The 24349-nt window shown below is 47.2% G+C and overlaps 1 protein-coding gene across 1 annotated transcript in view; it reads right to left on the bottom strand.

Moving 5' to 3' along the window:
- G3BP1 (G3BP stress granule assembly factor 1) overlaps positions 1-24349 on the bottom strand; it is a 506090-nt gene that overhangs the window by 447243 nt on the left and 34498 nt on the right. Inside the window, exon 2 of the mRNA XM_069199592.1 lies at positions 93-206. Within this exon, the coding sequence (XP_069055693.1) occupies positions 93-187 (95 nt within the window). The 5' untranslated portion in view covers positions 188-206. The remainder of the gene's footprint in view (positions 1-92; positions 207-24349) is intronic.

Genomic DNA, 24349 nt, shown 5'->3' with positions numbered 1-24349 from the left:
ACAGTAAACTGTAGTGTCGCAAGTGGAGTCAGGCAAAGTAAGCGGCAGTAGAAATTAACTCTGTGGCCTACAGTACAGAAAGACTGGTTTACCTGTGCAGATAATCAGGTGCCTGGTTCAGTAGAGTGTAGTACTGTCTCACAAACTCCCGCCCGACCAGCAGGGGACTTGGCTTCTCCATCACCATTTCTTTGGTCAACTGAAAACTAAGACAATGAAATGTTGTTAGGTCAGGGCCAAAGGTTCAAGAGAAAGGGACGGAAATGGTATTAAAGCAAACAAAAAAACAATTTAAGAAGCTTAACCGCCGCTAAAGGCTCAACTTAGTGCAGATGGAAGAGATGCCTTAATAGCAGTGAGGACCGACAGAAACTGGGGGGGAAAAGAAAAAAATAACACAAGAATATGCTTTCATAATTCTGACAAGCTTTTCAACTGTAAACCACCTTTTTGTGCAAAGATTCTACAATAAACAAGCATTTGCAATGCAGTAGGACTCGCATTTGTGAGACTTCGAGCTACTGGCGCTGTAAATGACAATGTCTTATCTATGTGTTTTGGTTTGGAGTGTAGTGGATGTATGCCAGGTGCCGCAACCACCCTTTCAGGCCTGTCGCTGCAGGACAGAGGACACAACAAGGCTGCCATCTTGGGAGTGTTTTGACTCATTCCTACAGACTGGCTGTGAGGAAAATCTTTCTAGTGTGTTTACCTAAACTTTTATAGCACCAAAAAAGCCACAAAGAGGCACATTCGTGACATTTAACCCACAGAATGAGGGGGTCAACAAAGTTAAGAAAAAAGAAAAGGCGGCAACCATATAGGTCTGTGTTAAACTTTTCAAGGAATTATTCCTCTACATTGCCTAACTTTTAAAAACACTGTATACAAAGAGAACAGAAGGGGCAGCTTAATTTCAAATAAATTACAGCAATTTTGTTAAGAATGGCAAATGGCATCTGCTTTGCAGCGCTATGAAATGGCAGAATCTCTATTACCAAGCGTTGTATTTTAAAAAATTAGTTATTCGTAGACTGCCCCAATACACACCAGACAAAGAACAGCAGGGGACAGGATGTGGCACAAGGGCCAGAGCTGCTGACCTTGGAGCTGGGGAACATGGTTAAAGTCTCTGCGCCGGCTCAACATCCTGTTATTCTGGGCAAGTCACTTAAATACCCCTTGCTACCAAAAATTAATGTGCTCATGTAAAGTGCTGTAATACCTTTGTATCGAGTTTGCGCTAAATGTACTCTATTTGAAAAGGCCAATTTACATTCAAAGGCTAGATGTTTTTTTGCTATCAAGTTTGAGGCTGTGAAGTGCCTGGGTCTGGAGTCAACTCATTTTCCACCATTTCTGAAGACAACACCTTTCGCCATAGCGATTTTGTTAAGAAAGGAACCTGCTTTGCAGTGCTATGAAATGGCAGAACCTGTATTACCAAGCACTATATAAAAAAACAAGTTATTCCCCAAACTGCCCTAACATGCACCAGACAAAGAACCCTAAGGGAGAGAATGTGGCGAAAGAGGCAGAGCTGCTGACTTTGGAGCTGGGGAACATGGTTCAAGTTTCAACGCCAGCTCAACATCCTGTGATTCTAAGCAAATCACTTAACCTCCCCTTGCTACTAAATTGAATGTTTTCATGTAAAGCAATGGAATACCTTTGTATAGACTTCGCTCTATATAAAACAAAACAAAAAAAAACAACAACAAAAAACCCGATAAAGCGCTCCAATAAATTCATGTTGGGTGCGTGCTACATAAAACTGCATACCAAAAAAAAAAGCCACTGCAGACATCACAAAGAAACAGCAAGGTGCCCCAAACCAAGGAATACAAAGAAACAGACATGAGCGATGCGGCAAGGCAAAAGAAAAAAAAAAAAGTGTGCTACACTCAGGCACCTTCCCGATCGTGCAATAATCCATGTAACAGGGTCAGTCACGAAGGTGGTAACAAAACAGCCTCAAGGCAGGACAAACGGAGATCATTTACCAACAACATCAAGTATTTTTGAAAGGCAGACCCAGGATGCAATGAAAGTGATGGGTTTGAGATAGCCGTGGTTAGAATAAAATACATGGCGAGAAAAGCAGTGCTTGCAACACTTGTTATGCTCAACCTAAAAGTAAGAGGCAGTGTACACAAACATGAGATTTTATGGCCCCGATTTGCACCTTGTGCTAATTGGGGGGCTGTTAACTGATGGAAGGACACTGAACCAACTTCGTCAAAAATTATTTTGACGACAAAACTTAGGGTGATTTCAGAGTCCCCACTACATTGGCTTTTCCAAAATGCAGATGGATTGACTGAATTTCCAGCTTCCATCACAATACAAGAGAGGAAAGGCATTCTATTTCCTTTTCCTCACCACCTTTTTTCTGTAGCTCCTGTCACTTACACTCATGCACTGTTTATTTACATCCCACAAAACATATCAGTGCAGCAAGACACTCTGAAATACCCAAAATGTTACTTGCTAGGTTACTTTTCTTTTTTTAAACCCTTCATACCATAACAGAGAATAGCAAACAGCAACAAAAAGATGCAGATTAGAGTACAAAATCTTGCAAAATTAATTGCAAATACAGTAACCGTAGACTGTAAGTGGTACATTACCATACCGATTCACAAAATAACAGCATCCCTGGATTTCATCATTACTGAAGATGATTACGCTCAGGAGTGCAGGAATCAGAACAAATACAGTTTTTTATCAACCTAAGAGTACAATAGTGTTATAAGTAGGTCTATCGTAATTCAGTAAGTGATGTCAGGCAGCCACACACAAGTGTGGAATGGACTTTAGAACTACAAACAGTGATCCTTTTCCAAACAACCAAATCTAGCTAACATATCTGCTACATAGCTTTGAATTGGCAATGGTTAGCTCCAAAAACCCACTTGAGGTTACTGTGGTTGAAGAAATGGATTCTACCACCATTCCTTTCTGGGATGTTAAGTTCGCCTTAAAATTTGTTAATGGCAAACAAACCTGATCACGGGTGAAATTACACATCATGTACCAAATACCTGCTGAAACTACAATACACAAGCATGTATGGGAGAGATCCATTTAACTGTGAAAACTAAACGGAGCAATCTGTATGGTTGTAGTTCAGAGGCACATGCTTTGATAGCTGTTAACAGTAAAAACCACGAAGAAAACGTGGTCCCATCGGTCTCACTAATTCAAATACCTGATCAGCCCAAGCAAAAAACAAAACAAAACAAAAACAAAAAAAAAGAAACAAAAAATAATAAACTCATTTAACCAATTTACCCTCTCCTTCCAAAGCAAATTATTGTGGCTTGTAACACAAAGCATAGTTTGATAAACTGCCTAGTGTTTTGAAGCCATATTTGGAGAACAGCTTTCTTGGAGAAAAAAAACACCAATTCCTTAACCCTATCTTTTATCATTATTAGAACCTGTACATAAATGCAGAAATATTCAGCGGGGACACGATCTCCTTAAAGCACAATTCAAAAGTGAAACGGGTCCCCCATACACCATAGGGGGTGCAGTGGTGCTAAGGTGGTTAGTTACCCCACACCAGAGGCCAACATTTCACAAATTAGTGATGCACAGTGTAAGGAAATGCCTCCTTGGCATGGTTGCCCCCTGACTTTTTGCCTTTGCTGATGCTATGTTTACAATTGAAAGTGTGCTGAGGCCTGCTAACCAGGCCCCAGCACCAGTGTTCTTTCCCTAACCTGTACTTTTGTATCCACAATTGGCAGACCCTGGCATCCAGATAAGTCCCTTGTAACTGGTACTTCTAGTACCAAGGGCCCTGATGCCAAGGAAGGTCTCTAAGGGCTGCAGCATGTCTTATGCCACCCTGGAGACCTCTCACTCAGCACAGACACACTGCTTACCAGCTTGTGTGTGCTAGTGAGGACAAAACGAGTAAGTCGACATGGCACTCCCCTCAGGGTGCCATGCCAGCCTCTCACTGCCTATGCAGTATAGGTAAGACACCCCTCTAGCAGGCCTTACAGCCCTAAGGCAGGGTGCACTATACCATAGGTGAGGGTACCAGTGCATGAGCATGGTGCCCCTACAGTGTCTAAACAAAACCTTAGACATTGTAAGTGCAGGGTAGCCATAAGAGTATATGGTCTGGGAGTCTGTCAAACACGAACTCCACAGCACCATAATGGCTACACTGAAAACTGGGAAGTTTGGTATCAAACTTCTCAGCACAATAAATGCACACTGATGCCAGTGTACATTTTATTGTAAAATACACCACAGAGGGCACCTTAGAGGTGCCCCCTGAAACTTAACCGACTATCTGTGTAGGCTGACTAGTTTTAGCAGCCTGCCACAAACCGAGACATGTTGCTGGCCCCATGGGGAGAGTGCCTTTGTCACTCTGAGGCCAGTAACAAAGCCTGCACTGGGTGGAGATGCTAACACCTCTCCCAGGCAGGAATTGTCACACCTGGCGGTGAGCCTCAAAGGCTCACCTCCTTTGTGCCAACCCAGCAGGACACTCCAGCTAGTGGAGTTGCCCGCCCCCTCCGGCCAGGCCCCACTTTTGGCGGCAAGGCCGGAGAAAATAATGAGAAAAACAAGGAGGAGTCACTGGCCAGTCAGGACAGCCCCTAAGGTGTCCTGAGCTGAGGTGACTCTAACTTTTAGAAATCCTCCATCTTGCAGATGGAGGATTCCCCCAATAGGGTTAGGATTGTGACCCCCTCCCCTTGGGAGGAGGCACAAAGAGGGTGTACCCACCCTCAGGGCTAGTAGCCATTGGCTACTAACCCCCCAGACCTAAACACGCCCTTAAATTTAGTATTTAAGGGCTACCCTGAACCCTAGAAAATTAGATTCCTGCAACTACAAGAAGAAGGACTGCCCAGCTGAAAACCCCTGCAGCGGAAGACCAGAAGACGACAACTGCCTTGGCTCCAGAAACTCACCGGCCTGTCTCCTGCCTTCCAAAGATCCTGCTCCAGCGACGCCTTCCAAAGGGACCAGCGACCTCGACATCCTCTGAGGACTGCCCCTGCTTCGAAAAGACAAGAAACTCCCGAGGACAGCGGACCTGCTCCAAGAAAAGCTGCAACTTTGTTTCCAGCAGCTTCAAAGAACCCTGCAAGCTCCCCGCAAGAAGCGTGAGACTTGCAACACTGCACCCGGCGACCCCGACTCGGCTGGTGGCGATCCAACACTTCAGGAGGGACCCCAGGACTACTCTGATACTGTGAGTACCAAAACCTGTCCCCCCTGAGCCCCCACAGCGCCGCCTGCAGAGGGAATCCCGAGGCTTCCCCTGACCGCGACTCTTTGAACCTAAAGTCCCGACGCCTGGGAGAGACCCTGCACCCGCAGCCCCCAGGACCTGAAGGACCGGACTTTCACTGGAGAAGTGACCCCCAGGAGTCCCTCTCCCTTGCCCAAGTGGAGGTTTCCCCGAGGAACCCCCCCCTTGCCTGCCTGCAGCGCTGAAGAGATCCCGAGATCTCTCATAGACTAACATTGCAACCCCGACGCTGGTTTCTACACTGCACCCGGCCGCCCCCGCGCTGCTGAGGGTGAAATTTCTGTGTGGACTTGTGTCCCCCCCGGTGCCCTACAAAACCCCCCTGGTCTGCCCTCCGAAGACGCGGGTACTTACCTGCAAGCAGACCGGAACCGGGGCACCCCCTTCTCTCCATTCTAGCCTATGTGTTTTGAGCACCACTTTGAACTCTGCACCTGACCGGCCCTGAGCTGCTGGTGTGGTGACTTTGGGGTTGCTCTGAACCCCCAACGGTGGGCTACCTTGGACCAAGAACTAAGCCCTGTAAGTGTCTTACTTACCTGGTTAACCTAACAACTACTTACCTCCCCTAGGAACTGTGAAAATTGCACTAAGTGTCCACTTTTAAAACAGCTATTTGTGAATAACTTGAAAAGTATACATGCAATTTTGATGATTTGAAGTTCCTAAAGTACTTACCTGCAATACCTTTCGAATGAGATATTACATGTAGAATTTGAACCTGTGGTTCTTAAAATAAACTAAGAAAAGATATTTTTCTATATAAAAACCTATTGGCTGGATTTGTCTCTGAGTGTGTGTACCTCATTTATTGTCTATGTGTATGTACAACAAATGCTTAACACTACTCCTTGGATAAGCCTACTGCTCGACCACACTACCACAAAATAGAGCATTAGTATTATCTATTTTTACCACTATTTTACCTCTAAGGGGAACCCTTGGACTCTGTGCATGCTATTCCTTACTTTGAAATAGCACATACAGAGCCAACTTCCTACATTGGTGGATCAGCGGTGGGGTACAAGACTTTGCATTTGCTGGACTACTCAGCCAATACCTGATCACACGACAAATTCCAAAATTGTCATTAGAAATTGATTTTTGCAATTTGAAAAGTTTGCTAAATTCTTAAAAGACCTGCTAGGGCCTTGTGTTAGATCCTGTTTAGCATTTCTTTTAGAGTTTAAAAGTTTGTAAAAGTTTGAATTAGATTCTAGAACCAGTTTTAGTTTCTTAAAAAGTATTCCAACTTTTAGAAGCATAATGTCTAGCACAGATGTGAATGTGGTGGAACTCGACACCACACCTTACCTCCATCTACAGATGAGAGAGCTAAGGTCACTCTGTAAACTAAAGAAAATAGCAATGGGCCCCAAACCTACCAAAGTACAGCTCCAGGAGCTTTTGGCAGAGTTTGAAAAGGCCAACCCCTCTGAGGATGGCAACTCAGAGGATGAAGATAGTGACTTGGAGGGAAATTCCCCCCCTCCAGTCCTACTTAGGGAGAGCAGGGCTTCTCAAGCCCTGACTCCACAAATAATAGTCAGAGATGCTGGTTCCCTCACAGGAGGGACCAACAACTCTGAAATCACTGAGGATAACTCCAGTGAAGAGGACATCCAGTTAGCCAGGATGGCCAAAAGATTGGCTTTGGAAAGACAGATCCTAGCCATAGAGAGGGAAAGACAAGAGATGGGCCTAGGACCCATCAATGGTGGCAGCAACATAAATAGGGTCAGAGATTCTCCTGACATGTTGAAAATCCCCAAAGGGATTGTAACTAAATATGAAGACGGTGATGACATCACCAAATGGTTCACAGCTTTTGAGAGGGCTTGTGTAACCAGAAAAGTGAACAGATCTCACTGGGGTGCTCTCCTTTGGGAAATGTTCACAGGAAAGTGTAGGGATAGACTCCTCACACTCTCTGGACAAGATGCAGAATCTTATGACCTCATGAAGGGTACCCTGATTGAGGGCTTTGGATTCTCCACTGAGGAGTACAGGATTAGGTTCAGGGGGGCTCAAAAATCCTCGAGCCAGACCTGGGTTGACTTTGTTGACTACTCAGTGAAAACACTAGATGGTTGGATTCAAGGCAGTGGTGTAAGTAATTATGATGGGCTGTACAATTTATTTGTGAAAGAACACCTGTTAAGTAATTGTTTCAATGATAAACTGCATCAGCATCTGGTAGACCTAGGACCAATTTCTCCCCAAGAATTGGGAAAGAAGGCGGACCATTGGGTCAAGACAAGGGTGTCCAAGACTTCAACAGGGGGTGACCAAAAGAAAGGGGTCACAAAGACTCCCCAGCAGAAGGGTGATGAGACAACCAAAACTAAAAATAGTAAAGAGTCTTCTACAGGCCCCCAAAAACCTGCACAGGAGGGTGGGCCCAGAGCCTCTTCACAAAACAATGGGTACAAGGGTAAAAACTTTGATCCCAAAAAGGCCTGGTGTCATAGCTGTAAACAGCATGGACACCAAACTGGAGACAAGGCCTGTCCCAAGAAAGGTTCCACTCCAAACTCCCATCCAGGTAACACTGGTATGGCTAGTCTCCAAGTGGGACCAACAGTGTGCCCAGAGCAAATCAGGGTTCACACTGAAGCTACTCTAGTTTCTGAGGGTGGGGTGGATTTAGCCACACTAGCTGTCTGGCCGCCTAACATGCAAAAATACAGACAGCAACTCTTAATTAATGGGACTAGAATAGAGGGCCTGAGGGATACAGGTGCCAGTGTCACCATGGTGACAGAGAAACTGGTTTCCCCTGGCCAATACCTGACTGGAAAAACTTACACAGTCACCAACGCTGACAATCAGAGAAAAGTACATCCCATGGCAATGGTTACTTTAGAATGGGGAGGGGTCAATGGCCTGAAACAGGTGGTGGTCTCCTCAAATATCCCAGTGGACTGTCTGCTTGGAAATGACCTGGAGTCCTCAGCATGGGCTGAGGTAGAGCTAAAAACCCATGCAGCCATGCTGGGTATCCCTGAACTGGTGTGTGTGAAAACAAGAGCACAATGCAAGGCACAGGGTGAAAAAGTAGAGCTGGAGTCTGGAAAAATGGCCCAGCCTACCAAGAGAACAGGAAAGTCAGTTGGGAAACCAACTGCAACACAGCAAAAGAAAGGGAACCTCTCTTCTCAGGAAGAAGTTCTGCCCTCTGAGGGAACTGAGCCTTTGGAACTTGAACCTTATCAGGTTGAGCTCTTAGGCCCAGGGGGACCCTCAAGGGAAGAGCTGTGTAAGGGACAAGAAACCTGTCCCTCTCTTGAAGGCCTTAGGCAGCAAGCTGCTGAAGAGTCCAAAGGCAAGAAAAATGGAACACATAGGGTCTATTGGGAAGATGGGCTCCTGTACACTGAGGCCAGAGACCCCAAACCTGGTGCCACTAGGAGAGTGGTAGTGCCTCAGCTGTTCAGAGAGTTCATCCTAACATTGGCCCATGACATTCCCCTTGCTGGACATTTGGGACAAACCAAGACGTGGGAGAGGTTAGTCAACCACTTCTACTGGCCCAATATGTCCAACATGGTTAAGGAGTTTTGCCTCTCCTGCCCCACCTGTCAAGCCAGTGGTAAGACAGGTGGGCATCCAAAGGCCCCCCTCATTCCACTTCCAGTGGTGGGGGTGCCCTTTGAAAGAGTGGGTGTGGACATAGTTGGTCCACTGGAACCTCCCACAGCCTCAGGAAATATGTATATCCTGGTAGTAGTGGATCATGCTACCAGGTATCCTGAAGCTATTCCCCTTAGGTCGACTACCGCCCCTGCAGTAGCCAAGGCCCTCATTGGTATCTTTACCAGAGTGGGTTTCCCTAAGGAGGTGGTGTCTGACAGAGGTACCAACTTCATGTCAGCATACCTAAAGCACATGTGGAATGAGTGTGGAGTGACTTATAAATTCACTACACCATACCATCCACAAACTAATGGCTTGGTTGAGAGATTCAACAAGACATTAAAGGGCATGATCATGGGGCTCCCAGAAAAACTCAAAAGGAGATGGGATGTCCTCCTGCCATGTCTGCTTTTCGCTTACAGGGAGGTACCCCAGAAGGGAGTAGGGTTCTCACCCTTTGAACTTCTGTTTGGTCATCCTGTAAGGGGACCACTTGCCCTTGTTAAAGAAGGCTGGGAGAGACCTCTCCATGAGCCTAAACAGGACATAGTGGACTATGTACTTGGCCTTCGCTCTAGAATGGCAGAGTACATGGAAAAGGCAACCAAAAACCTTGAGGCCAGCCAACAGCTCCAGAAGTTTTGGTATGACCAAAAGGCTGCACTGGTTGAGTTCCAACCAGGGCAGAAAGTCTGGGTTCTGGAGCCTGTGGCTCCCAGGGCACTCCAGGACAAATGGAGTGGCCCTTACCCAGTACTAGAGAGGAAGAGTCAGGTCACCTACTTGGTGGACCTGGGCACAAGCAGGAGCCCCAAAAGGGTGATCCATGTAAACCGCCTTAAGCTCTTCCACGACAGGGCTGATGTCAATCTGTTGATGGTAACAGATGAGGATCAGGAGGCAGAGAGTGAACCTCTCCCTGATCTTCTGTCATCAGACCCAAAAGATGGTACAGTAGATGGAGTGATCTACTCAGACACCCTCTCTGGCCAACAGCAAGCTGATTGTAGGAGAGTCCTACAACAGTTTCCTGAACTCTTCTCCTTAACCCCTGGTCAGACACACCTGTGTACCCATGATGTGGACACAGGAGACAGCATGCCTGTCAAGAACAAAATCTTTAGACAGTCTGACCATGTTAAGGAAAGCATCAAGGTGGAAGTCCACAAGATGCTGGAATTGGGAGTCATTGAGCGCTCTGACAGCCCCTGGGCTAGCCCAGTGGTCTTAGTCCCCAAACCTCACACCACAGATGGAAAGAAAGAGATGAGGTTTTGTGTGGACTACAGAGGGCTCAATTCTGTCACCAAGACAGATGCTCATCCAATTCCAAGAGCTGATGAGCTCATTGATAAATTAGGTGCTGCCAAATTTCTAAGTACCTTTGACTTGACAGCAGGGTACTGGCAAATAAAAATGGCACCTGGAGCAAAAGAAAAGACAGCATTCTCCACACCTGATGGGCATTATCAGTTTACTGTTATGCCCTTTGGTTTAAAGAATGCCCCTGCCACCTTCCAAAGGTTGGTGAATCAAGTCCTTGCTGGCTTGGAGTCCTTTAGCACAGCTTATCTTGATGATATTGCTGTCTTTAGCTCCACCTGGCAGGATCACCTGGTCCACCTGAGGAAGGTTTTGAAGGCTCTGCAATCTGCAGGCCTCTCTATCAAGGCATCCAAATGCCAGATAGGGCAGGGAACTGTGGTTTACTTGGGACACCTTGTAGGTGGAGGCCAAGTTCAGCCACTCCAACCCAAGATCCAGACTATTCTGGACTGGGTAGCTCCAAAAACCCAGACTCAAGTCAGGGCATTCCTTGGCTTGACTGGGTACTACAGGAGGTTTGTGAAGGGATATGGATCCATTGTGACGGCCCTCACTGAGCTCACCTCCAAGAAAATGCCCAAGAAAGTGAACTGGACTGTGGACTGCCAACAGGCCTTTGACACCCTGAAACAAGCAATGTGCTCAGCACCAGTTCTCAAAGCTCCAGATTATTCTAAGCAGTTCATTGTGCAGACTGATGCCTCTGAACATGGGATAGGGGCAGTTTTGTCCCAAACAAATGATGATGGCCTTGACCAGCCTGTTGCTTTCATTAGCAGGAGGTTACTCCCCAGGGAGCAGCGTTGGAGTGCCATTGAGAGGGAGGCCTTTGCTGTGGTTTGGTCCCTGAAGAAGCTGAGACCATACCTCTTTGGGACTCACTTCCTAGTTCAAACCGACCACAGACCTCTCAAATGGCTGATGCAAATGAAAGGTGAAAATCCTAAACTGTTGAGGTGGTCCATCTCCCTACAGGGAATGGACTTTATAGTGGAACACAGACCTGGGACTGCCCATGCCAATGCAGATGGCCTTTCCAGGTTCTTCCACTTAGAAAATGAAGACTCTCTTGGGAAAGGTTAGTCTCATCCTCTTTCGTTTGGGGGGGGGTTGTGTAAGGAAATGCCTCCTTGGCATGGTTGCCCCCTGACTTTTTGCCTTTGCTGATGCTATGTTTACAATTGAAAGTGTGCTGAGGCCTGCTAACCAGGCCCCAGCACCAGTGTTCTTTCCCTAACCTGTACTTTTGTATCCACAATTGGCAGACCCTGGCATCCAGATAAGTCCCTTGTAACTGGTACTTCTAGTACCAAGGGCCCTGATGCCAAGGAAGGTCTCTAAGGGCTGCAGCATGTCTTATGCCACCCTGGAGACCTCTCACTCAGCACAGACACACTGCTTACCAGCTTGTGTGTGCTAGTGAGGACAAAACGAGTAAGTCGACATGGCACTCCCCTCAGGGTGCCATGCCAGCCTCTCACTGCCTATGCAGTATAGGTAAGACACCCCTCTAGCAGGCCTTACAGCCCTAAGGCAGGGTGCACTATACCATAGGTGAGGGTACCAGTGCATGAGCATGGTGCCCCTACAGTGTCTAAACAAAACCTTAGACATTGTAAGTGCAGGGTAGCCATAAGAGTATATGGTCTGGGAGTCTGTCAAACACGAACTCCACAGCACCATAATGGCTACACTGAAAACTGGGAAGTTTGGTATCAAACTTCTCAGCACAATAAATGCACACTGATGCCAGTGTACATTTTATTGTAAAATACACCACAGAGGGCACCTTAGAGGTGCCCCCTGAAACTTAACCGACTATCTGTGTAGGCTGACTAGTTTTAGCAGCCTGCCACAAACCGAGACATGTTGCTGGCCCCATGGGGAGAGTGCCTTTGTCACTCTGAGGCCAGTAACAAAGCCTGCACTGGGTGGAGATGCTAACACCTCTCCCAGGCAGGAATTGTCACACCTGGCGGTGAGCCTCAAAGGCTCACCTCCTTTGTGCCAACCCAGCAGGACACTCCAGCTAGTGGAGTTGCCCGCCCCCTCCGGCCAGGCCCCACTTTTGGCGGCAAGGCCGGAGAAAATAATGAGAAAAACAAGGAGGAGTCACTGGCCAGTCAGGACAGCCCCTAAGGTGTCCTGAGCTGAGGTGACTCTAACTTTTAGAAATCCTCCATCTTGCAGATGGAGGATTCCCCCAATAGGGTTAGGATTGTGACCCCCTCCCCTTGGGAGGAGGCACAAAGAGGGTGTACCCACCCTCAGGGCTAGTAGCCATTGGCTACTAACCCCCCAGACCTAAACACGCCCTTAAATTTAGTATTTAAGGGCTACCCTGAACCCTAGAAAATTAGATTCCTGCAACTACAAGAAGAAGGACTGCCCAGCTGAAAACCCCTGCAGCGGAAGACCAGAAGACGACAACTGCCTTGGCTCCAGAAACTCACCGGCCTGTCTCCTGCCTTCCAAAGATCCTGCTCCAGCGACGCCTTCCAAAGGGACCAGCGACCTCGACATCCTCTGAGGACTGCCCCTGCTTCGAAAAGACAAGAAACTCCCGAGGACAGCGGACCTGCTCCAAGAAAAGCTGCAACTTTGTTTCCAGCAGCTTCAAAGAACCCTGCAAGCTCCCCGCAAGAAGCGTGAGACTTGCAACACTGCACCCGGCGACCCCGACTCGGCTGGTGGCGATCCAACACTTCAGGAGGGACCCCAGGACTACTCTGATACTGTGAGTACCAAAACCTGTCCCCCCTGAGCCCCCACAGCGCCGCCTGCAGAGGGAATCCCGAGGCTTCCCCTGACCGCGACTCTTTGAACCTAAAGTCCCGACGCCTGGGAGAGACCCTGCACCCGCAGCCCCCAGGACCTGAAGGACCGGACTTTCACTGGAGAAGTGACCCCCAGGAGTCCCTCTCCCTTGCCCAAGTGGAGGTTTCCCCGAGGAACCCCCCCCTTGCCTGCCTGCAGCGCTGAAGAGATCCCGAGATCTCTCATAGACTAACATTGCAACCCCGACGCTTGTTTCTACACTGCACCCGGCCGCCCCCGCGCTGCTGAGGGTGAAATTTCTGTGTGGACTTGTGTCCCCCCCGGTGCCCTACAAAACCCCCCTGGTCTGCCCTCCGAAGACGCGGGTACTTACCTGCAAGCAGACCGGAACCGGGGCACCCCCTTCTCTCCATTCTAGCCTATGTGTTTTGAGCACCACTTTGAACTCTGCACCTGACCGGCCCTGAGCTGCTGGTGTGGTGACTTTGGGGTTGCTCTGAACCCCCAACGGTGGGCTACCTTGGACCAAGAACTAAGCCCTGTAAGTGTCTTACTTACCTGGTTAACCTAACAACTACTTACCTCCCCTAGGAACTGTGAAAATTGCACTAAGTGTCCACTTTTAAAACAGCTATTTGTGAATAACTTGAAAAGTATACATGCAATTTTGATGATTTGAAGTTCCTAAAGTACTTACCTGCAATACCTTTCGAATGAGATATTACATGTAGAATTTGAACCTGTGGTTCTTAAAATAAACTAAGAAAAGATATTTTTCTATATAAAAACCTATTGGCTGGATTTGTCTCTGAGTGTGTGTACCTCATTTATTGTCTATGTGTATGTACAACAAATGCTTAACACTACTCCTTGGATAAGCCTACTGCTCGACCACACTACCACAAAATAGAGCATTAGTATTATCTATTTTTACCACTATTTTACCTCTAAGGGGAACCCTTGGACTCTGTGCATGCTATTCCTTACTTTGAAATAGCACATACAGAGCCAACTTCCTACACACAGTGAACAATCTCTAGCTTGCGTGGTGGACAGACCACCAAATTCTTTCCAGGCTACATAATTGTGTTATTCCTCTTTTCAGTCTCCAAAGATGTAAACAAGCATAACAGGATATCGGTAGGGAGATCTCCATTTATTTGTTTGGTAAAATGGAGTGTGCCAGAAGAATCTACATTACATAAGGCCTCATTTGTTACATCAATCCTGAATAATCTTTCTCTCTGAAAGACTTCAAGCTCCTTGTTGGATTAATATGTTCTCAAGTATTGAAATAGCCTAGGTCAGTGGTTGTTAGCATCTGATCAGTGGACCCCTGACAGTCTGCAATACCTATTCAGGGGGTCTGTGACTGTTTCACAAAATTAAACAGCATTAAAATTAAAGAAGGAAATACAAATAAAGAAGCAAATAGAAAATTGTAAAGCTTTTCCAATTTTGATAGCGAACATTTCAATGTTTAGGTATCTGTTTGGGGGTATACTTGTTTTTTGTATTGTTTTCGGGTTCAAAGCATAGAACTTGCTTAAGTTGAAAGTCCCCAGCTTCCAATAAGGACTCAATTGGGGACCCCGGATTCCAGTAATGTTTCAGCTGGGGTCCACAGCAGTCAAAAGGTTAAGAACCGCTGGCCTAGGTTTCTCCTCGGAGGAAGAGAGGAACTGCTAGGTCACTGATGGTTCTGCTCCATTTTATTGTGCTGTTCACCACCACAGAAAAGCTCGGCAACCCTGACAAATGAACGAAGCGAGGGTGGCTACTGCGCGACTGTTCCACAATATGGAGTGTAATAATGGTAGCAGCAATTCTAACTATAAAGCACCAGCATTTTTCAACATATCCCATGCCCAGTAGGGAAACTGTTTAACAACTGTCAGTCCAGTTCGATCCTGTCCTACAACTAGTCTGGCCTTGCATGTGTGTCAAATGAATTCTGCTGCGAAGGTTAATACATGGTGCCGGAATAAGAACATCATGTGGATGGATAGCTGCAGGAAAGCAGTGCGCACGCACTCTTAACAGATGCATTTCTGAGTTTTGGAGACCGACTTTTTACGTGTTGTATTCTGTACACATGGGAATTATGTTTTATTTTATTAAAACATAACATGCACACGCAGGTATATAAAGCAGAGATTATTTTTCCGGCCTTGAAGTAAAAAACTACTACAGCTCTCAATACTTGCAGATGTATGAAGGTTATACTGATTCAGTGAAGAACATCTTTCATATATTTGATGAATGCCGTTTCTTACCATTTCAAGCAGAATATTGCAGTTTGAAGTAGCTTAAGGAGTATGTAATTTAAGATCCCTTTTAGATTTTTTATGTTGCAAAGCCAAGTACCTCTGGAGATGGGTGTGCACAGCCACACTTGAGCAAGCACGTGGGCGTGTCTCGGTTTCTGTGTTTGTGGTTTACACGACAGCGAGTGTGAGGTGTGAGGAGGTGAATAGGAAGTGATTTTATGCCTGGTTGTGTGTGCATTTCATTGTGTAGGCGCGTATACATCTAAGATTTATAGTTTTAGTGTGAATATAATATTAAGTGTGGAGAGAATTTCAGAGTAGATGCGCTTGGATGGTGTGTATCTGAATGTCCACATTTCCTTTGTGCTCATGTATGTTTGAGAGAGGATGCGTGTTGAAGAATGTGTCGTTGCCTTTCTATGTGCTACTGAGGGACTAACCCTGAATGTGTGTGCGCATGTCGGCACCAACAACAGGACACACAAGAAATATTGTTCGTGCTCCTCAGGTAACATGAAAGAACCAGGTGGCCGCTAACATCCACTTCCTGCAGCATCCGACCTCCGGGGGTTGAACAGACAATTTCACACAAAGTGCACGCACGAAACCAAATATCCAGAGCCCATCGAACATTCGCAACACGCACGGACAAAAAAAAGGCACACAGACGGGAGTGCGCAGTAGGCCCTCGGTGGTCTTTCATTTCTATGGAAGACAAGCCACCGGGGTGATGTGCACTGAGGGGAGGGGGGAGGGGGAGTGGTAAGTGTTGTGCACTCTCCCTCAGAACGCATGTGTGCTTGGCCGGCATATTCGGGCCGGCCAAATACACATGCGTACAGGGATCTCTCGCTGGGCTGGAGAGAGCCTGGACAGGCTCTCAATCTGCCTGGGAGCGCCCTGACTGGGCATTCCCAGCCAATCCTGATGCTGCTTTGAGCAGAGTAAGAATGGGACGGAGGGCAGGCTGGGGGCCTGGGCCTATGCCTGCAGTCGAGGGAGGGAGGGACAGGGAGAGGCTAGGCAGAGGAGGCAAGTTGTTTTTTTAAATTTTATTTAATTCTCTCACCCCCCGCGCACGTGCTGCCATTTCCCGCTTCCTTTCAGGTTAGCGCGAGCTGTGACTAGTTAGAGCTATTAGCGTTGTAAACTCCTAACGGGACATTTCTTGCCACATAAATTGAAAATTAAAAGTAATATAGTTTCACACAAGCGAGCCAATTCAAAGTGCCACGGCATCAGCGAGAAGCAGCACACAAAGGGAAAGTTTGCTTGCAGTCAAACGTATGGGCAAAAGTGCAATTAGCCATGTAACAGGGGAGGGGGGGGAGGGGGGGGATGTCCAAGGCGGTAACCAAACCACCCCAAGGAGGGACAAATGTAAAGCATTTAACAACAAAAATAAAGGATATTTGAAGGGCAAGCCCAGGAACATGTGATAGTGATGGGCGTGGTTAAAGCCCAGATACATACCAACACGTCAGAAAAGCAGCGCTTGCGTGCAGCTATGCTCAACTTAAAAAGCAACACCCTGGACACTATTTGTTCTTTTCCGGATAGAAAGAAAAGTGTTTTGTATATTGAAATGGTCTTTTTCCTCTGCGTGATCACATTTTCTGTATGTCCTATCTATACAATGCCAGTCTGACAGAAGTATGCTAGCATTATGCTAGCCTTATTATGATGAACACCTGAGTTTTTGAGCGCGGGGCGAATTTGGCATAGAATGCAAATAGAGTGCATTTACTTCTCCAATGTATAGCTTTTGCAAATTGTTTCTGCTGCTATTCGGCCTCCAGATATGGTTGATAGGTTTCTTCACTATGGTAATTGGCTAGAACAGGCCAGAAGCGCTGATCAACACATTCTTAGAAGCTTCGCAGAGGATAGTCTGCATACCAGTGGGATGTCAATGTAGTTTTGAAAATCGAGGTTTGTTTAGACATTTTGACAACAGGCACTGGTAAAATCAACAGGTCTAGGTTCACTGTGGTAACATGTACCGGAAGCACATGAAAGCCAGGCGGAACAGAGGAATGCAACTGCAAATTGTCCCTCGTGCATTTCTGGATTAGAGGCGCAATACACACACACACCCTCTCCCCCATTTGTATTAGGGGAGACGCAAATACTCCACTGGGCACAGGACAAGAAGTGACTGACTGTCTCGAGCCAATAGTTTTAAGAGGCTGCTCGAATAAAGCCAAGGTGACTTTGGGGAAAAAAAAAAGGAAGAAAAAAAAAAAAGGGGGGGGGGGGGGAGGTGGCGGCTTGGCACAACAAAGACTTTCCAGGTCTCTTGAGAATCTTTGAAAAACCACATCTTCCAGTTTTTGCAACATTCCCGAAATGTTTTGAGGAGTTCAGATTTTTGCTTTAGGAGCAACTTTTCCGAGAATCGCTACCAGATATATGGCAATGGTGAGCAGAATGAACGTAAGGTTTTTTGGGGAAAACTGTTTATTAAGGTTTTATTTATACAACATAGAACAAAGTTGAAAAAGCACCATCAACCACAGTAACATGTCCGCAACCTCCAGAATCAGGTAGTGTCAAATGATGACCAAATAGGTGCAGTACATGTTACTGCGGTAATTCAATAATTACAACAAAATCATGGTGCATATTCCCCCCTCTCTCCCCCCCCCCCCCCAAAAAAAAAGTAAAAACAATCCCCTTCCCCGTACCCCAATTGCTTCGGCTCTCATTAACTCTCCATAAGTCCCGGTTTTGCATAACAAAAAACTAAATGAACTGGAAAAAAGAGAACCATAAGATAGTAAATGAATGGAAGAAAGTATGGTACTTATGTTGCTGGCCGTGAGTGGAACCATCGGGAGGGGGGAGAACAGTATACCATCTTCCCTTGGGACACTGCGCTTACAAAATATGCCTCAGAACTGAAACAGATGTTGGGCTTATTGTTGCAGTCCGTGTGAATACAAAGTGTTTGAAGTCGTCCAGGAAAATATCCGCCATTCCCTCCAGCGCGACTTCTTGCCAGAGACGGGCACGCCATTGGGTTAGCACTGGGGCTTGCTTTTTCTTCCATGCCACAGATATTGCCATTTTGGCTGCACATAGGCAGAATCACGTAATCGCTTTGTCCCCTTAAGTCTGATGCGTCAGCATGTCATCTCTCAGACGTAGCCGGGCAAAGTCTAGTGTGTCTGGGATAGGGTACCCCAAAATAGCCTCAACTTGCGCAAGTATTTCAACCCAGAATGGGTGAATCATCGGGCAATCCCACCAAATGGGCAGAAGTCACCCAGCAGATCACACCCTCTCCAGCATAGATTGGACGCCTCTGGGAATACTTTTTTGTTTTGTAGGGTACAGATACCAATCATACATAGCTTTATAGATTGCCTCCTTCATGCCTATTGAATAGTTATATTTACGGATGCCCTTCCGTCGTGTTTTCCGCTGCATTTCTACTATGTTTGTCTCCAGAGTCTGTTTCTAAAATAGAATATGACATGGTTGTGGCATGTGAAGAGTGTTTAATAGCAAGGAACACAATAAGGATATGGATCCTCTAAGGCATGGGTACTCACAAACATTTTCTCGGGGGCCAAAATTGCAGTATGGTTTGCGGCCGAGGGCCGCACTGAAGTGACAGCGGGGGGCGGGGCTTAGAGGGGGCAACAACCACCCCACCCCCTTTTTCAAAACAATGCTAAACAATGCCATCTGCACACAGCGCCATCTGCGCCCACCCCTACCCCAGTAACACACACAGCGCCATCTGCACACAGCGCCATCTGCTCCCACCCCTAGCCCAGTAACACACACTGCGCCATCTGCACACAGCGCCATCTGCTCCCACCCCTACCCCAGTAACACACACAGCGCCATCTGCACACAGCACCATCTGCTCCCACCCCTACCCCAGTAACACACACAGCGCCATCTGCTCTCACCCCTACCCCAGTAACACACACTGCGCCAACTGCACACAGCGCCATCTGCTCTCACCCCTACCCCAGTAACACACACACACAGCGCAATCTGCTCTCATGCCTACCCGAGTAACACACACTACATTAAAAACAAATAAATAAATAACCAAAGAGCCTTACCTGACTCAAAGCACTGTGAAGATGCCACAAATGTGGAACAGCAGGCAGGCAGGCGGGCAGCAGACGTGGAGCCGGTGACAGGAAGCAGACGACCAAAGCCCTGTAAAAGTTAGCTGCAAGCTCTGACTTTTATGGGGCTTTGGCTTCCAGGATCTTCAGGGCAACGCCATAAACAATGGCCGCCGTATGTAAACATAGAGGAGGGCCTACTGCTGCCATTATGATATGGCGTTTGTCTCGCGGGCCGCCAAGCTAGGTCCGTGGGGCCGCTGGCGGCCCGCGGGCCGTACTTTGAGTACCGTTGCTCTAAGGCATACGGCCTTCTTGACAAATTCTTCAATGGGTGTGAGATCTCAGGTGGCCGCCTGTCTAACCTTTGTGTGCATTACCCAGTGTTTTGGTTGGGGATAATGAAAGTGCTCTGTGTCAGTTAAATGAAAGTTGCATTTGCAGTTTTCAAATGTCAAGATATCCCACTTGTGGAATATGCCTGAAAGTTTCAGACAGCCTGCCTCCCTTCCAAGCGTCTAAGGGCCCTGGCTTCATTGCTGTTGGAAAGACAGGGTTAAAGTTTATAGGTTTATATGGAGAGGGGAAATTAGTCCATTCCACCAATGTGTTGACCTCATCTCAAGCTCTCAGTCATTCTTGAGGGGGCAGGTAGGTGTTTGGAGGGGGTCTCTGATTTAGGTTTCCAAAGTACATCCCAGATAAGCCAACCAACAGCTCTGTCCATATGCAGTCAGTGTTTGTATGATCATGAGGGACTACTCAGTTATGACCCTTAGTTGGGCTGCTTTGTATTGTAGTTGAAAGTTGGGAAGAGCTAATCCTCCAGCCTCAGTATACAGACTTTGAAGTTCGAATGGTAGTCTAGCTCTACGTTTTTTCCAGATAAAGCTTTTGGTGAGGGAGCGTAGTATCAAGAAAAACTTCCCTTCTAACGCAATGGTGAGAGCCTGAAAAAGCTAAAGAGTCTTGGGTAACACCATCATCTTGAGGGTGTTAATACGGGCCAGCCAAGAGATGTACATGGGAGCCCAACGCCTGAGGTCGATTTTCAGTTGATGCAAAAATGGGATGTAGTTGGCCTGGTAGATGTTAGATAAGCTGGATGCGAGTTTTATACTTAAGTAGGCAATCTCTTTTTTTCACCCACTTGAATAGGGGCAAGGCTACTAAAGGTCACCATAATCGGTAATAGGTAGTGCAAAATTAAGGATGAAGGATTTAGTTAGGTTAACTCTGAAGCCGGCTTATGTCCTCAAATTTCTACAATCCATTCTGGAGAGATCCTAGTGAGAAAAAGGGCAAAGTCCAGTTTAGGAGTATATCGCCTGCAAATAAAGATATTTTGTGCTCAGTAGCCCCAACCCTTAGACCCTGGATTTCTGGGTTAGCTCGGATTTAGGCAGCAAGTGGTTTGACGCGGAGAGCGAACAGTAGTGAGGAGGGTGGACAGCCTTATCTTGTCCCACTTCCGAGGTGAAAGGGCTCAGAACTGACCCCATTGATTAGGACTCTAGATTGCAGGGCTGAATAAATCAATCACTCAGACCATTGTAATATATGACTCGCAGAAACCAAAGTGTTCTGTTGTTAGGAATAGGAAGGGCCAATTTACCCAAGACTAAACAGTCGCTGGTATCTGCTTTTTAGTGACTCTCAATTAGGCGGATAACTGGTCTCAAATTACTGAGTGTGTCTTACCTTAATGAAGCCCGATTGATCCGGGTGGATCAAATTCTGCATCATATTGTCTAGTTGCACAGCAAAGATTTTAGCATAGAGCTTGACATCCAAGGTGTGCTTTTTTTTTTTTTTTTTTTTTTTTTTTTCAAGTTTCAGCAAGACTGTCACTAAGCTCTGCTCATGGTGGGCGCGACTGCTTCCGATTCGACAATATAATTAAACAGAGTGGTTAGGTGTGGAGCCAGGTCAGAACTGAACATTTTGTAAAACTGAGCATTGAAGCCATCTGGGCTTGGTGCTTTGTGAGGTTTTAAGGATTTGATAGCATGCGTACTTCCTCCTCGTTAAATGGTTTCCCCAATACTTCATTTTGTGCCTGTGTCACCTGAGGGAGGGCCACCCCTATCAGATACTATAATTGGAAGTGTGCGTCAGCCTGCTCAGCTATGTAGAGTCTGTTGTAGATAGACGTTTTTAAAAGTGTATGTCTTTTCTGGGTCGGATTTTACAAGGGTTCCAGTGTACTGAGAAATGTCCCCTATGTATTCCTATTCTCTTTTCGCTCGGAGCTGGCGAGCCAGGTGGGCGTCCACTTTGTTGCCCTGAGTGTATGATGTGTCTTTTAGGCATAGTAACTTAGGCACTGGTGCCCTCACCTATGGTATAGTGCACCCTGCCTTAGGACTGTAAGGCCTGCTAGAGGGGTGACTTATCTATACCTGCATAGGCAGTGAGAGGCTGGCATGGCACCCTGAGGGGAGTGCCATGTCGACTTACTCGTTTTGTTCTCACCAGCACACACAAGCTGGCAAGCAGGGTGTCTGTGCTGAGTGAGGGGTCTCCAGGGTGGCATAAGATATGCTGCAGCCCTTCGAGACCTTCCTTGGCATCAGGGCCCTTGGTACCAGGGGTACCATTTACAAGGGACTTATCTGGATGCCAGGGTGTGCCAATTGTGGATACAAAAGTACAGGTTAGGGAAAGAACACTGGTGCTGGGGACTGGTTAGCAGGCCTCAGCACACTTTCAATTCAAAACATAGCATCAGCAAAGGCAAAAAGTCAGGGGGTAACCATGCCAAGGAGGCATTTCCTTACAAGCAGGCTGGCACAGACCAGTCAGTCCCGCACTGAACAATTGGGTAAAATACAGGGGGCATCTCTAAGATGCCCTCTGTGTGCTTTTTTTAATAAATCCAACACTGGCATAAGTGCGGGTTTATTATTCTGAGAAGTTTGATACCAAACTTCCCAGTATTCAGTGTAGCCATTTTGGAGCTGTGGAGTTAGTTTTTGACAAACTCCCAGACCATATACTTAATATGGCCACAACTGTACTTACAATGTCTAAGAATAGACTTAGGCGCTGTAGGGGCATATATTGCTCATGCAGCTATGCCCTCACCTGTGGTATAGTACACCCTGCCTTAGGGCTGGAAGGCCTGCTAGAGGGGTGACTTACCTATGCCACAGGCAGTATTTTGTGTGCATGTCTTCCTGAGGGGGATGCCATGTCAACTTTGCCTTTTTCTCCCCACCAACACACGCAATCTGCAATGGCAGTGTGCATGTGTTAGGTGACGGGTCCCTTAGGGTGGCACAACATATGCTGCAACCCTTAGGGACCTTCCCTGGTCACAGGGCCCTTGGTACTACTGGTACCTTTTACAAGGGACTTATCTGTGTGCCAATTGTGGAAACAATGGTACATTTTAAGTGAAAGAACACTGGTGCTGGGGCCTGGTTAGCAGGGTCCCAGTACACCTCAGTCAAGTCAGCATCAGTATCAGGCAAAAAATGGGGGGTAACTGCAAAAGGGAGCCATTTCCTTACAGGTACCTACGAAGTCAAAGTTCCTTGAAGCGTGGTGAGTTTGTCACAGAGGTCAGAACGCCGTGCCTCCAATGAAGAGGACAGGTCTGCTTTAAGTCCCTCACAGAGCTCTTAAAGTCCCCTAAGGATGCAAGGAGATCCTCCTTTGTGAGGGACATGCTGCCTGTGGTAGTAGACCCCGCTACATGATCTCACATCTCAGCCAGGGAAAAGTACCTAGATACCTTGTGGAGTAGTTGCTTCTTTGGAGGCATATATGCAAAGGTGTTAGTAAAGAAGATTGTTCAGTGATGCGGCTGAAGGGCGTGTTAGAACCTAGGTTCTGTGCAGCGGAGCCCCCATCAATTTCTAATTTCAGGGGAAGGTCCTAGAATCCTATTTGTGAGTGTATTTAAGCTGTGGCACCAGATGTCGGAAGCGAACGGTCTACTAGAAGTCATGAGAATTTGTTACAGACTGCCACCCCAGCAGGTGTGCTTTTGCCTCAGCTCACACTGTTTACTCCCCACACCCTTCCACCCTAATCACTTCTTCCCAGGGTGCAATTGTGACTTGGGAATGACTACGGCAAGGTTGCCAAGGTCTGTCGATTATGCCTCCTCTGAGTGTTTAAGAGGTATAGGTTGGAGGTGGAGAAGTAATTCGAAAGAGCCACAACTGACCTTGTTCTGGGCAGTAGCATGCCCTAAGAAAGGGTCTCCACTACTGGATTATTCACTGGTGATGTGCTGAGGGAACGTTTGTGCTTCAAGATACTGGGGTTAGAGTCAGGCAAAGGACATGATCAGCCCGTCAAAACAAAGTGGAGCTGCTTCAATCGTAACGCTGAAGTGGCGCCGGGCTTGGTGTCTGCCCACTTGTAAGGTATTGGCTGGCCTAAAGGTAGGGCATGGTGGGGCTCCTCTACGCCATGTATGGGAAGGACAGACTGCCTCGCCTTTTAACCTAATTGCTTATTGAGGGTCACCTGGTTCCTTCCGATCTCTGCTAGGGGCTTCCACTATCCCCCTCGCTCTATTTAGCAAACAGATAAGTTCTAGAGTACTATGGAGTGGCACCTGCACTACTCCATGGGCTCCAAGCAGTGCTGCAGGGAGGTGGGAGTGTGGGGCTCACTCACCGGACTGATCGCGAGCTGCTCCGAGGTTCCCCTTTGGGTCCAGGGTACTGCAGGGGTTCATTGCAGTGATCCGCACGGGGTTATGCAGCCAGGTCAGGAAATCTTCAGGTGATGAGTGAGATGGGCCTTCAGTCGGTCTGTCGCACTCTCAGACTTGGCAGCTACTTCGTACTCTGCCCTTGAATCCATGGATACTGAACATCGAGGTCTTGTGTAGTTGCCTCGCCCTTGCTGCTGTTCTCCAGTATGTGCCTGTGCATGGAGCACTTCATCTCTGGATGCCTTACGTTTGCTTTTTTGATGACGGAGCCACCGTGGATCACAGC

This window comes from Pleurodeles waltl, chromosome 7 (genome assembly GCF_031143425.1).
Source record: "Pleurodeles waltl isolate 20211129_DDA chromosome 7, aPleWal1.hap1.20221129, whole genome shotgun sequence".
In the NCBI taxonomy this organism is placed as follows: domain Eukaryota; kingdom Metazoa; phylum Chordata; class Amphibia; order Caudata; family Salamandridae; genus Pleurodeles; species Pleurodeles waltl.
The sequence above is the reverse complement of the archived record's forward strand: the minus strand, read 5'-3'. Positions and strand labels throughout refer to the sequence as shown.